The sequence below is a fragment of the Fonsecaea monophora genome (genome assembly GCF_001642475.1).
Source record: "Fonsecaea monophora strain CBS 269.37 chromosome Unknown Scaff82, whole genome shotgun sequence".
Classification (NCBI taxonomy): domain Eukaryota; kingdom Fungi; phylum Ascomycota; class Eurotiomycetes; order Chaetothyriales; family Herpotrichiellaceae; genus Fonsecaea; species Fonsecaea monophora.
The window spans coordinates 1-14,062 of record NW_019174013.1 but is presented as its reverse complement, the minus strand read 5'-3'; the positions used below and the strand labels follow the sequence as shown (position 1 = coordinate 14,062).

The 14,062-nt window shown below is 51.9% G+C and overlaps 5 protein-coding genes across 5 annotated transcripts; 1 reads left to right on the top strand and 4 right to left on the bottom strand.

The window, feature by feature from the left end:
- Positions 1-220: 220 nt before the first annotated feature.
- On the top strand, positions 221-2,842 carry AYO21_08913 (hypothetical protein; the record flags this gene model as incomplete). Its single annotated transcript, XM_022658853.1, has 1 exon — positions 221-2,842. The coding sequence occupies one exon, from the start codon at positions 221-223 to the stop codon at positions 2,840-2,842; it is 2,622 nt and encodes an 873-aa protein (XP_022508792.1).
- An 805-nt stretch (positions 2,843-3,647) lies between these two features.
- On the bottom strand, positions 3,648-5,579 carry AYO21_08912 (hypothetical protein; the record flags this gene model as incomplete). The annotated part of the gene is made up of 3 exons (XM_022658852.1): positions 3,648-3,794; positions 3,866-5,381; positions 5,443-5,579. The coding sequence occupies 3 exons, from the start codon at positions 5,577-5,579 to the stop codon at positions 3,648-3,650; spliced, it is 1,800 nt and encodes a 599-aa protein (XP_022508791.1).
- A 1,247-nt stretch (positions 5,580-6,826) lies between these two features.
- Positions 6,827-7,934, bottom strand: AYO21_08911 (hypothetical protein; the record flags this gene model as incomplete). The annotated part of the gene is made up of 3 exons (XM_022658851.1): positions 6,827-7,483; positions 7,551-7,796; positions 7,869-7,934. The coding sequence occupies 3 exons, from the start codon at positions 7,932-7,934 to the stop codon at positions 6,827-6,829; spliced, it is 969 nt and encodes a 322-aa protein (XP_022508790.1).
- A 655-nt stretch (positions 7,935-8,589) lies between these two features.
- On the bottom strand, positions 8,590-9,860 carry AYO21_08910 (hypothetical protein; the record flags this gene model as incomplete). The annotated part of the gene is made up of 3 exons (XM_022658850.1): positions 8,590-8,787; positions 8,889-9,270; positions 9,334-9,860. The coding sequence occupies 3 exons, from the start codon at positions 9,858-9,860 to the stop codon at positions 8,590-8,592; spliced, it is 1,107 nt and encodes a 368-aa protein (XP_022508789.1).
- A 1,344-nt stretch (positions 9,861-11,204) lies between these two features.
- On the bottom strand, positions 11,205-12,356 carry AYO21_08909 (hypothetical protein; the record flags this gene model as incomplete). Its single annotated transcript, XM_022658849.1, has 1 exon — positions 11,205-12,356. The coding sequence occupies one exon, from the start codon at positions 12,354-12,356 to the stop codon at positions 11,205-11,207; it is 1,152 nt and encodes a 383-aa protein (XP_022508788.1).
- Positions 12,357-14,062: the final 1,706 nt, after the last annotated feature.

Below are 14,062 nucleotides of genomic sequence, written 5' to 3'. Positions count from 1 at the left end.
GGCGTTGGATGCATGATCGGTGTGAATTTCTCCGACTGCGACCAACAGCGCGTCACGTCATGTGGTTGGAGACGCGCCGCCACTATTTTCAACCATCTGATTATGAAGTCACCACTTGTCCTGCCTCCTCTGACTTCTGAATTCAGCTGCAGAATGACTGCAATATAACCGCTTTGGATGGCACTGGCAACGATGCCAGTGCCCGACCTACTCAGCAGTCATGGAGAGTCCGGCCAAGAGGAGGAAGAAGAACGATTCCAAACCCGCCGAAGTGCCGTCTCGAAGTCTTGATTTCTTCTTCCGCAAGCAAAATGAACAACAGAATGGAGGGAGGAACGGAACTGCGCGGCGTGAAGACGTCAAAATACAAAATCTGTCGACCTCGGAGACGCAGTTGACTGATGAGGAGCTGGCCAGAAGGCTTCAAGAAGAATGGGCAAAAGAAGACGGACCACACGAGAGCAATTTCAGGGAGGCCAATGACCGCCAGTCACCAAAGCCTGCCGAAGGACACGAGCACAAGGTCGAAGAAGACGTCAAAGACTTCGTATCCGCCGCGCTTGAAAGGACCCCTCCACCCCAGCCTGTGCCACAATCGAACACGAACAAGAAGGGTGTACTTGGGTTACAATCAACAGCCTCAGAAGAAGATACCATCACATTGACGATACCCTTTGATCAGAGCCCTTTGTCCTTTGATCCGTCACATTATGTCTCTGATCTGAGAAAGCACTGGGCGGGAGATGGCGGTAATGCATCGTACGCACTTCTAACGCGATGCTTCGTGCTGGTCAATTCGACGCAAAGTCGGATCAAAATCGTGGACACTCTGGTCAACTGTCTCAGGGTCATCATCGAGGCGGACCCTGAGAGTCTTCTTCCTGCTGTTTGGCTGGCTACAAATTCCATCTCGCCGCCTTATATCTCTCTGGAACTGGGTCTAGGCGGCTCAGCGATTTCCAAGGCTTTAAAGAAAGTGTGCGGTCTCGATGGTGCTGGTTTGAAAACCCTTTATGACAAACATGGAGACGCAGGAGATGTCGCATTCGAGGCAAAGAAGAGGCAGAGTTTCACGCTGAGGAAGCCGAAACCACTTACCATCAAAAGCGCATATCAAACGCTGGTCAAGATTGCCAACAGCAAGGGCCATGGAAGTGTCGAACAGAAACAGCGACTTGTGGAACGCCTTCTTCAAGATGCGCGAGGACCAGAAGAATCTCGATACATCGTGAGGACTTTGGTCCAGCATCTGCGGATCGGAGCGGTGAAGACAACCATGCTGATTGCCCTGGCACGGGCATTCCAGCTCTCGCGTCCACCAGGGGCGGACTTCCCCATCAGACAGACGGCCGAGCTGACAAAGCTCAAGAAAGAGGAATTGGCCGTTGTATGGGCAAAAGCGGAAGAGATTGTCAAGACATGTTTTGCACGACGGCCCAATTACAACGATCTCGTGCCTGGCCTCCTCGAACTTGGAGTGTCAGAAGAACTCCTGTTGCGGTGCGGCTTAGCATTACATATTCCTCTCCGTCCGATGTTGGGTAGCATCACTCGGGATTTGAGTGAGATGCTCACCAAACTGCAGGGCCGAGACTTCAGCTGTGAATTCAAATACGACGGCCAGCGAGCACAAGTTCATTGTGACGAAAAGGGCAAAGTGTCCATCTTCTCTCGCCATCTCGAAGTCATGACAGACAAATATCCCGATCTAGTGGCGCTGGTGCCCGAAATCCGCGGTGACGGTGTCTCCAGCTTCATTCTGGAAGGAGAAGTCGTTGCTGTGGATAGAAATACAGGTGAACTTAAGACCTTCCAGACTCTCACCAATCGGGCCAAGAAAGATGTCGATATCGGTTCCATTCAAATCGACGTTTGCTTATTTGCATTTGATCTCATGTACCTCAATGGCGAGCCCTTGCTTGATCGGCCATTTCGAGAGCGACGCGGTCTGCTCCGCAGCATGTTTATCGAGAAAGAACACCATTTCACGTGGGTGAACAGCATTGACGCCACTTCTGCAGACTCCGAGGCTGTACTGGAGTTCTTCAAGTCCGCCACCGACATAAAATGCGAGGGTATCATGGTCAAAGTGCTCGACAACATGCCGAATCCTGATCTTACCGGCCCAGACGCCGACGAAGAGATGCCTGCATCTGCCCCCGTGACCCCGAGCAAGAAGAAAGCCGGCAAGAAAAGTCAAGCAGAGAAACAAGAGGAGAAAGAAAAGGGCTCTCGTCGCAAAGCGCTCCTCTCCACCTACGAACCGGACAAACGGCTAGACTCGTGGCTCAAAGTGAAAAAGGACTACGCGCAGTCCGCCGACACGATCGACCTCATCCCCGTGGCCGGCTGGCACGGTCAAGGCCGCAAAGCAAAGTGGTGGTCGCCCATCCTGCTCGCGTGCCGCAACCCCGAGACTGGCAGTCTGGAGGTTGTCACCAAGTGCATCTCGGGATTCACAGACAAGTTCTACCAAGCAAACAAGGAGAAGTACGCCGAAGATGGCGACAACACCATGCGCACGAAACCGAGTTACATCGAGTACAGCGCGTACGAACCCGACGTATGGTTCGAACCGCAAGAGGTGTGGGAGATGGCCTTTGCAGACATCACCCTGTCACCGACGTACACCGCTGCGATCGGGCTTGTCAGCGAGGAACGGGGTCTGAGTATGCGATTCCCCCGGTTCCTGAAAGTCAGAGAAGACAAGAGCATCGAGGAGGCGAGCACGAGCGAATTCTTAGCCGGCCTCTACAGGAAACAGGAGGCGCGGATCAGAGAGACCGGAAATGCAGGAGCGGGAGGGGAAGAAGATGGCGACAATGACGAGATCGATGAGTAAAAAAGAAATTCTCAATCAACGTCTTGCTGGGCAGGGGCAGGAGGCTGCCAACCTGTGACAGCCCGCTTTGATAGTAATGGTTGCTCATGTATGAAATGAAACGAACAATTGCTATGCAGGTTCTGATACCTATCTAGCGAGCTAAGGGTAGGTACCTTTGTGGATGGAGAGGTAGATGGACTCAACACTTACCAACTACAAAGGTAGTCAGTCACAAGTAAAGTCGACATGGGCGTGGCGTGGTGTGGTCCATGTCTATCGATTGATTCCCATCTTCCCAATCTATCTTCGAGTACCGAAGAGGTGGTGAACCCCACTGAGCCTGAGCCTGAGCCTGAGCCTGAGCCTGAGCCTAATTCCCGCAGGGATGGATAGTCCTGTCTCTGTCCTATCCAATATTGCCTTCCACCCTAATATATCTATATAATCAGAAGGTGACAATCGTGGCTAGCTGCTGATCGACTGAGATTCGACGATTCGATGACTCCAAAGGACTGAAGTGAAGTGGTCCAGTCACTCGTTTCACTTTGCTGCCAACCATATCGCCATATCGAGGATCATCTCATTGAGAAACTCTCAGATTTCACAATGTAGATGTAGGAGGGAAGTCGAGCTGTAGCGATGACCCATGTCCAGATATCTCATTCTCCCTCCGGAGAGGACGGCTGAAACAAAGTGGGAGGAGGGAGGGAATCGCGGACTTTTTGAGCGTCTAGTTGATCTGAAAATAGGTGCTTGGATGAATGTCTTGGAAAATCTGAACTGGGTTTTTTTGGGGCCAATGACCATTCTAAAATACCGACGATCATTCCTCGGTCTTTGTGCTGGCGAGCACGTCGATCCACATCTTTTCGTCTTTCGGGCGTCGAATCGCGCTCCCGCCGGTGAGGAAGGACTCGCCTTCTTTGCCGAATGCGAGGAGTTGTTCTTCGCTACCCCAGTCGCCCATGGCCTGCATACGTCGGTTAGCCTTACGTTTCGAATGATGGTTAACGCGGGAGATGAGGGAGGGGGGAGACAAACCATCAGGCCGACTGGCACATTCTCATCTGTATAGCCCATGGGGCAGCTGATGGCGGGGTTGCCCGTGAAGTTCGCTAGATAGACGTATTCCATGGTCCTCAAGCTCATGTCGCCGTCGCTCACGCCGTAGCCGCTGGTGATGTCGCTCGGCTTGCCAATCTTCCACCCGGCACAGGGTGTCGTCGGCGTCAGGATCACCATTCCAGGGTACTCGTGCCACAGCCACGCCAGATGACACATCAGAAGGTTGCGCAATTTCTGAGAGTAGATAAAATCCTGGGCGGTTGCGTGGCCACCAGCGACGTTGAGAAGCAGCTGATTGTGCCACGAGAGCTTCGAGATCTTTTGGGCGGTAATCTGACTGCGGCTCTCGGACAAAATGGTCAACGCGTGGGCCTTCTGTCCCTGTGGGATATAGGGGATCGTGATGTCGACCACTTCGTAGCCGTGAGTTTTGACATAGCCATCGACAGCAGCGTTGAACATGTCCAGGACAACTTTATCCGAACGGTTGACCCAGCTCCGGTCGATTCCCAGATACTTCTTCCCACTCCCTAGACTGTATGGCTCCTTGGTCAGACTATTGGGAAAGCCAGCGCTTCTCATTGCGCCAACATCAGGTTGGGCCATGACTCGGTAGCTGATGGTGAGGTCATCAATGTTGCAAGCCATGGGACCGTAAACGACGACGCTGTCCAGCCAGTCTTTGTCGACTCTGGCTGAAACTCGGCCATGAGTAGTCTTGAGCCCGTAGATACCACAAAACGCAGCCGGCAAGCGAATTGACCCGCCACCATCGACTCCGAGCGCAATTGGGCAAATGCCAGCTGCGACGACAAACGCAGAGCCGCCCGAGCTGCCGCCAGTATAATAACCATTGTTGTGTGGATTCAACGGAGTGCCCCAGGTCTGATTGTTGTTGGAGGTGTCCAGGCCAACCTCATGCATGTTTGTCTTTCCAATGATCACAGCACCCGCCTCCTGCCATTTCTGCACGCACCATGATGTACGATCTTCTTTGTCAGTGAAATCAAGCTTGCTGCCCAGGGTCTTCTTGTATCCTGTCAGATCCACCTCGTCTTTCACGGCCAACGGCACGCCGTCCAACACACTGAGCGGGTTGCCAGCTCGATATCGTTCGGTGGACGCTTTTGCCGCCGCCCGGACCAAGTCGACCTTGGAATCGATAAAGGCAACAGAGTACTGACCAGCAGGTTGGGTATCTCGCCGAATCAGGGGTATCAGGTACTCAATAACGTCCGAAGGGGTGACTTTGCCGGACTTGTACAATTTGTGGTAGTCTGCGCAAGTGTAGTAGTCCGTGTTGGAAGCGCGAGGGCGAGGCAGCGGTAGCTCTGTCAGGCTCGGAACCGGGTCCTGCGAGGTAGTAATGGATCGAGGCACGACTGTCGGATCAAGTCGAATCTCATATTCATCTAGATATTTTGTGTCCTTGAGCTTGTCGAAGCCATTGAGTTTCCAGAAGACGCTCTGAATCCAGTTGGACGACGCGATGCTTCAGAAACGGTCTTAGCCGCAGGGCGCAACAAAGGACAATAAAACAGTGTCACCCATACATCTTGGAAACGGCAGCCAAGGGAAACCCTCGAAGCACAGGATTTGAGCCTGTGTCGTTCTTGTAAGGGACGTCGGGACCCCGACGGATCTGTGGACGAAGGAAGAATGTGTTCGCGTAAACTGCCTGATCTGGCATTTCGACTGCAGCACTTCGGGGGTTCAAGGTTCAAGAAGAGACCTGAGAGAGGAGTAGGTGGTGGCTCGTAGCAAGTTCATGGGAAAAGGAAACAGTAGAAGAAAAAGGGATGTACACATTTGACATGGGTATTGTCCATGCTTCTTCCTTCGCGCAATAGAGCCGGATACGGACACGATTAGTCGGGACTAGGTATCAATCAATTAGGCGGGCTGGCGGGCTTGAGCTGACACACATGCTCCAAAGTGGTAGCAAGGGATGAATGTTGATTGGCTGCAACTCAACCACCAGCCTCGTGGGCAAAGGAGAGGGAATCCGATATCCGAAAATGCAAATCGAACCTCAACAGGATTGTGGTACAATGGCCTCGTTCAAGCCACAGCTTTTTTGAAGTTTGTTGCATTGTCATTGTAGATACTTGCCCATATGATGCTGCTCTTTATTTAGTGATCCATGGTCAACGAGTCGAAAGGGGAAGTAATCAGAACGAACCACGATTATGTATAGAATAGGTCTGCTACTCCTGAGAAGAGATAAAAGTTCCAAACAGGATGTAAGATGGAGGCCGCCTTATTCATTTGACATTAACTAGCCAAGGATGCACCTCGACACCATCGTATCCCCCCAGATTCACAGAGACATGGCCCTTGGTACCACACCCGCCAAGTGATGAGCAACACACAAAAATCAGACGACGAAACCGAGTGACCCACTCTCCAACGCCCAAAGCAAGACCAAAATCACATTCCATATGATTTATTCTCTCAGAATTATTCCTCAACATAGCCCAACTCACAAGAAGTGCAACAAGCGTGTAAACTGAGACCTCACACACACACAACAAAAAAGCTACCACTTCGAGTCCGGGATATGGAACTTCTTACAAAGTTCAATATTCTATCGGGTTTGGCGGGAGGGGCCTTTCCCCCTTGTTGGTCATCGATGGGATCATAATGTATGAGCTCGCTGTTGCCTACCTACCACCTAGGTAGATAGGGTAGCACGAGGTCTCAGACTCATAAATCATGTTCCATCCATGACCAATAACCAGATGGTATAGCTGTAAGATGCCACTGAATTCCTTCATTCCATCTTCAAATGGAATGAGGAATCCACTGGGATCTTGCAGCAGCAAATATCATCATGGTTCCTAGTATATCATATACTGGAAAAAAGGGGGGAAGGTAAGATAGAAGACGCGCCAGACCTAGTATTGAACTTTTTTGCCATTTTATTCGGCACATGCACTATGAAATTTCTCCTAGTCTGTCTTTCAATAACTGCTCACTTAGCCTCCACAAACGCTCGCCCAGCTCCTCATCAGAAGCCTTACTACTTGGATCTGTCACTTTCTTATCAGGCACAATATACTGTCCAGTAATACCTTTCTCCTCAATATCCTGACTTGTCGCTGCATACAGCGCCGACCGACACCCATCCGCAACAGGATCTTTCATGAAAGGTCTGACAAGCGTATGACCGACCACGCCCAGCTTCCCGTACGCTTCTTCAGCTTGAAGTGGTTGATCAGTTGCGACAGCTCCTGGATGAACCGCATTGACATAGATTTTCTGACCTGCTTCGAACCCCAGCTGGCCATTGTCGATCCGGCGCTGGAGAGCCCGCGTGGTCAAGATCTGAGCAAGCTTGGTCCGGTTGTAGAGGATGGTAGGTCCGATGTCCTGGTTGATCTCTGCTTCGTTCTCGAATTGCACGTTGGCGTCCGCACCGCGATGCAGCTCGGACGACTCAAAGACCACGCGAGCTCCTGGAGTATTTTGCAGTCGAGGGAGAAGCTTCATAAGGAGGAGGAACTGTGAAAGGTGATTGACCTGGAAGTGGGAATCGAACTTGTCTTTGGTCTCGTTGTAGACTCCAACGCCCAGTCCGGCATTGAGGACGAGCTACCAGTCATTGAGTCAGTAGGGGTCCATCTCGGCATATTCTTTGATTGACTGCCTCGCAACATACACCGTGGAGCTTGTCCTGCGATCTTGCCAACTCGTTGGCCACCTTCTGCGTGAGCTTGAGATCCTCGAGATCACACTTTACCCAGTGAGCCTTGCTCGCGTCTCCATACTCTTTCAGCTCTTCGAGGGCGGAATGAGCATGATCCTCCTTGTTGGACAGGATAGTGACGTTTTCAGCATGATGCTGCAGAAGATGTGCGGCAATCCCAAAGCCTATCCCGGCGCTCCCTCCGGTGACGATGTAGTTCTGTTGTAAGAAATGTCAACCGGGTCCAAAATCTATTGTTTAGGGAAGATGGGTCTGGGCAATAATCCTAACCTTGCCTGACAAATCAGGAATATCCGTGTCCGGATTGAACGTGTTGGAACCGAGTATAGAAGACATTTTGCGGTGCCGTGGTTTGCTGGTAAGAAGAAGAGTGAGCTTCGTATTCCGAGTGAAGCGACAAGGGACCCTCATTCAGGCGCTGTGTTATGGCTTGAGAGAAGTTCGACAAGGCGTCGTGACCACATCTTGCCGTCATTATTATACTGCCAACCCTGGTAGATGTGGTTCTGGCCAAGGTGAAAAGTCATGATGACGGTGTTAAGTCATGACTTTTGGTTGATGGATACAATATCCGACGACAGATGCACAACAGATCCGGCCCGCCTTCCCGCGCAGGCAGCACCCGTAGCGCGAGGGCCATTTTAGGGAGGAAACTAATCCCCCTCCCCACCCTCGTTCTTCCCTACTGCCTACCTACGTGCCTATCTCGCTACCTAGGCACCCCAGACACTGGTTACATTCGTACAAGGATTAACATATCAACTATTGGCGGTACGGTGCTTCAATTTCAAAAGAGAGAACAAAAATGAGGGGCCTGCTTCCTTAATCCCTCAACATCCCGAGGTCTTCCTAACTCTTTCCGTTCCTTTCACCTTCGGGAACTGTACAAAAGCAGTCATGTCCCACGATCTTCATCCAGATTGGGAGGATCCTGGCACACTCCTTGGCAGACGGAATTCCTCACGGATACTGCTATGGCCATCATCAACAATCACCGTCCGCTTTTCAAGGTTTGCATCTGATCCCTGGGGATCGGATGCTGAACGTGGGTTCGGTATCGGTGGACCCCATAAGGCGGTTGGAACAGAGCCCTCAGGGCGATGACGAGCTGCAGTCGAAGCTGGTGATGGTACATCAGAGGTGCCAGACTCGGGCTGTAGGATCGACCATGTCGATGTAGAGGCTCGGCCTGGTGGAATTACGGTTCCTGGTGCAATTATGGTTCCTGGTGCGTTTGGCTCCCAATGTTAATTTTTTCCCTCTATCAATGACTCAACTGGAACGACTTACAGGAACTCCGGCAACAGGGTTGCCAGCTGTGTCATCTTGAGATCCGTCAGAAACTAGCACATCCGCTGAAGACTCTCCCGATCGAGACTCCCTGGGGTTGCTGGAATTCGAAGGCCTTATATTATCGACTCTGCGGGAAGAACCAGAACTCTTAGATGCCGTCGAGTTGCTGGAGATGACAGACGGGATCCTATGGCGAGTGAGGACCGCTTCCAATTCAGGATTCGATTCGATATGAGACTGTGCCAAATCAAACGACAGCGCGACAAACTCTTTAGCCAGGCGCAGCATATCTGCCTGTTGGGCTTGCATTCGTCTGAGCGTTCTTTCGGTCTTCCTGCAGTTTGACACCATGGTTTGGGTCTGACTTGCATATAGGGAACTGTGACAACGCAATTAGCATCCACCGCTAATCCTTCGAAGCTGATGGAGTCAGTCGACTTACATTTGTTTGTTCAGGTCATCTGGGATCGTTCTATTTTCAGCATCCAGCTGCTCGCGGGATCGAAGAAAGTGGTGGCAAATGACGATTGAAATGAGCAGATTGGCGCTTCCCTTGATGGAGTTGAGTAAAGTGTGAGCTGGTAACCATTCCTCCTTCCGCGTTGACCATTTCCAGCGGGCATACCATTGCTGGATGGCTGGGTACTCCTTGTCTCTTCGCAATGGATCAAGTCCAGCTAAAATGGAGTTAATGCTGGCCAACGCTCTTCTCCCCGATTTGACAATCTGTGACACTATGTTGGTCGTTTTGATTTCTCGGGACAGACCTTCGTCACCCCAGCGCTCGTCTGTGAGGGTTCTGTGGAACTCAGTGAGGAGTATTCTGAATGAGTCAACTTCATCCCGGATGTCCGTGACATCGTCCTTAGCGTATTTAAGGTAGCGAGAGCAGCGGCGAAGCCTCTTGCAAATGTGATCGAACTCTCCCGCTATGGTAAGGACGGCAGACACGGCGCCGACAACCTCCATTGACAAGGTTTCAAAACAGTGACGACCGAAATGCTGAATATCTCGCGAGAGAAGAAAAAGACGATAGGAAAAGGGACGACTTGAGAAGATCCGGGGAAAGTCGATATTCTAACATTGCTCATCCCCCACCAAGTTGAATACCTTTCCTAGAGTCCGAACCGACTCGGTTATTAGCTCTGATATATATCTACCAATCCGGATGCAGGGGCTCATCTGCAGGCCTCCGACCGGTGAATGCAACAGGGATCATGTCGCTTTAGGGGCCACCCGCACTTGTGATGGTATTCCATTGGTGAAAGGTACACTTTGACTGCCGTGACCTCCCTTCAAAGATCGTGGTCATTGGGCGGTTTTAGTCCGGGGCCTAGTTACGCGAGCCCTGACAAATGACAGGGAAACTCATGAAAGTGCAGTGATAGGAAAATGGACAGCCAGCTCACAGCCTCAAAGTCCCCCTCGCCATGGATGCGAAGCCCTCTAGAAGAGATTGCTGTGTGTCAACCCGGCATCTCGAAAAGACCAAGACGGATGAGTGCGCCACTCAAGAGATAAACCAAATAAATCCTCGACCACAAGCCTGTTTGCGGGTTTACACCTCTCTGCCATGGCTTGAACCACTGGCTATCCGCGCTCAGGCGGAGCTGTCGAAAGTTGACACGTGAGGCTGTGCCTCAAAAATTTCGAGCGCACCGTGCTAGCGGGAGGGCAAGACGAGAGAGGCTGTCTCTGGCTTGAAGACTTGAACCATCAAGGGTTCAATTCTGCCGACCCAGTTCACCGTGTCCAGTCGCTTGCCCTCGCTTCCAACGGGAAGAAAGGCTTAGTTCAATGGTGAGAAAGGCCAACGATGAGGAGCGGCCGATGAATATCCGACCCTTTTTTCCTCTACCGCGTTGAGGAGATGGGAAGACAAAATGATTAGCTGCCATGCACACCCGGCTTTTGTACAGGTATGCCTTGTGAGGCTCAATACCGGGCTCACCCTCCCCACCAATGGAGTCTGAGGTCCAGGCAGTTCCAGGTCAGAACTGGCGCTGCGGACTGTAGCTATAGTATGGTGGCTTGCGGGATGAAGCGAAAGTCGGCGCATTTGACGTGATGTTTGTCGGACCCGCATGATACCCAATTGGGGTCCTTCTATACAAATCGTCATTTCCCGCCCGTCGACGTGCCTAAGATCTCGAACCGAGCCTTAGCATAGAGAGAATGAACATGCCTTCTGAGTGGATCAAATTTCAGACCCTCTTCAAGAGGCAATTCTCAAGGCATGTGTAGCCAGTACGCTCTTGGCTGGACTTTCGCTCGGTGGATGAAAGAGGAGGGATGCTTTAAAAGATGTCCAAATCAAGTGTACCATCGCTGAGCCACGCACTGAAGCCAAGTCTCAATGCCACCTTGGATAGGGTCTAGGATAGAATCGTGAGTGGCACCCTTGATGATCTTGGAGCTAAAGCCCACTGTTGACGGCGAAGCCACGCTGGCCCAGCAGTCATCAAAGTGCTTCGAGCCACTCGGGCGAATCATGATGTCCTTTTCGGAATGAAGAGCGTCGATTTGAAGGTTTACTGAGCCGGCCGTGCTATCGTGAAGACGTTTCTCTTGCTCGACGACGGCGTCTGCAATGGTCCGACAATCAAGCCAGTCCTTGCCTTGCACAGTGCCGGTATCTCCAGTGGCAGTGACTGGGTACACGTGCTTTCGCAGAAATAGGATGGCATCGTCCGAGGAGCCCTCTATATCTTCAGCGAACATGTACGTGACGGCTAGCCCCTCCATTTCTGTCAGAACGGCCTTGTCCATGGTATGCTCGCCGTTCTTCTGTTCACCGACCTCGCCAGGCTTGGGGGTGACAACAGTGGCTGCTTTGCTCCAAGGTCCCCTGCGAAATCCAGAGCTGAATGCAAAAGTGCGATTGACCGCTCTTGCGCACGACGAGAACTTGCCAACCGCCTGAAGCGGTAGCATTGCAGCAACCTGCATCAAACGCGCACCGCCGTCTTTTGGGTGCACCCATGGCGAGAGCAAAACGACGTGAGGGTGTTTGGGGTGCAGCAATCCACGATGCGCTAGAAGCGTTGCGAACAAATACGGTGCGCCTCCAGAGTGGGAGGCCAGCGTGACATGTCTGATGCCCAAGTGACTCAACAGAGCAGGAATCGCGGCGACCTGTACCGCCACACGTTGTTCCACGGGGACCCGAGTAGAACCACCGAGGCCTGGCCTGTCCATGGAAATGATGCGGATCTTGAGCCTTCGAGCAATGCTGGCGGAGCGACAGAGCGTGTAGCGCCCACCCAAGAGGCCGCCGATGAAGAAGACGACGCATGGGTCTGGATCGGCATCATCGTCGCTGTCTGCATCGTAACCAAGGTCTGAATAGGTGATTCGCAGATCCCGCTCACCATTGGGAATCGCCGAGGCAGGTAGAGTGAATGATCTGTGTTGGCGTATATCGCATAGTGTCTCGATGGCTCGGTCACGAGCAGCGTCAACCATCATTTGTCGAGTCCAGACAGCAGGATTTCAGGTGATGAAAAGCTGTGTCCCGCCGGCTTCGCAAAGAGAGGAATGTTCTCGAACAAAAGGTACCTACTGTAGGTATACTTGTGGTTGTAGGGGTTTCGTGATGTTGGAATGGTTGTTGCCTGGCATAGAGTTCAAGAGAAGCTACATCGCTAGGTAACTACTTTGGTGCCTTGGCTTTCCTGATATGCCGCTTTTAAAACTCTATTACCTCGTAGTAATTAGAGCCATCACTTCAGGCCCACCCAGCGTGGCCGATCTACTCGGTACAGCCTTGCCGCCAGGGCGAAACATAACGCCAAGCCATATGTTTCGCACCCGGCCAACTCTGAAAGGCAGGGGTGTATCTGACGAGTTGTTCTTTTGTCTGGTTTTATCACTGACGTCACCAGCATTTCCCGTAGGTAAAGTATTCAGCTGTGCCAGCGTATCCAATGAAGGCCGCGAAATCCCCCTTCGACTCCTCTCGAAGTGGGGTAATCGTGCACCTTCACCTGACTGCCTACCTACTTATAACAGCATACATAGGTATTCTTCGACTCTTTTGTGATCGTGACGCCGCATCAAACAGTAGTTCGCCAGCATGGTACCCTCACAGGGATGGCACACCCTCTCCCATTTGATACCTGGGACCCGTTGGATTACTTGAGTCCAGCAGAACTATCTCGTCTCGACGAACGGTTTGACCACGCATTACGAGATGCTCGCTGCCTGGTGTTTTGGACCGGCTTGTCCCCTGAGCTGGCCCAGCGTTGGGCCGTTGAACATGGATTACAGACACTAATCATTGCTATGGGCCCATTATATAGCGACCGCGATGTTGGAGGCGCGAGATACGGCAAGTCTTCTAATGCGTGGTCCAAGTATATGAAAGGAGCTTCAGGTCGATTTGCAGAACATACAGGTCGCGGTGGCCGACAAGCAATTGTTTTGACCAATCCACCACCAGACATTTACAGCCGGAGAGTGTGGTCCAACTATCGATGCTTAGAAGAACCGATCTTGAAAGGAGCCTTTGGGGGAGCAGGGGCCGTCCAGATCTGCTATGTCCACCCAACAATCAAGGGTGCAGTCGCTTTTCAATATCAGATCTGGCCCCTCAATAAATCAGACGAGTGGGACACGTTCTTCAAATCTCTTCTGCCTCATGATGGCGATGTTAAATTGGCGAAAAGTAAAACGATTGTTGGGATGAGTACGACACAAGAATCTCTGGCGCAAAACCAGCAAGGTATATTGCCACTGCCAAGTGAAAAGCAAGCGAAAGCCCTGGAGAAAGAGGCTCGACGAAAGAAGGCGGAACTAGAGCTACAGCAGGCTCGAGAAAGGAAAGAGGCTCGACGAAAGATGGCGGATCTAGAGCTACAGCAGGCTCGAGAAAGGAAAGAAGCGAATCGAAAGCGAGCGGAGGAGGCCCAGGCGAAGAAGGAAGCCCAGGCGAAGAAGGAAGCCCAGGCGAAGAAGGAAGCCCAGGCGAAGAAGGAAGCCCAGGCGAAGAAGGAAGCCCAGGCGAAAAAGGAAGCCCAGGCGCAGAAGGAAGCCGAGGCGAAGAAGGAAGCGCAGGCGAAGAAGGAAGCCCAGGCGAAGAAGGAAGCCAAGGAGAAGAAGGAAGCCCAGGCAAGAAAAGAGGACCGAGGACGAAGAACAGCGCCAGAGCGACGACAAGCCAAAGCAAGAAA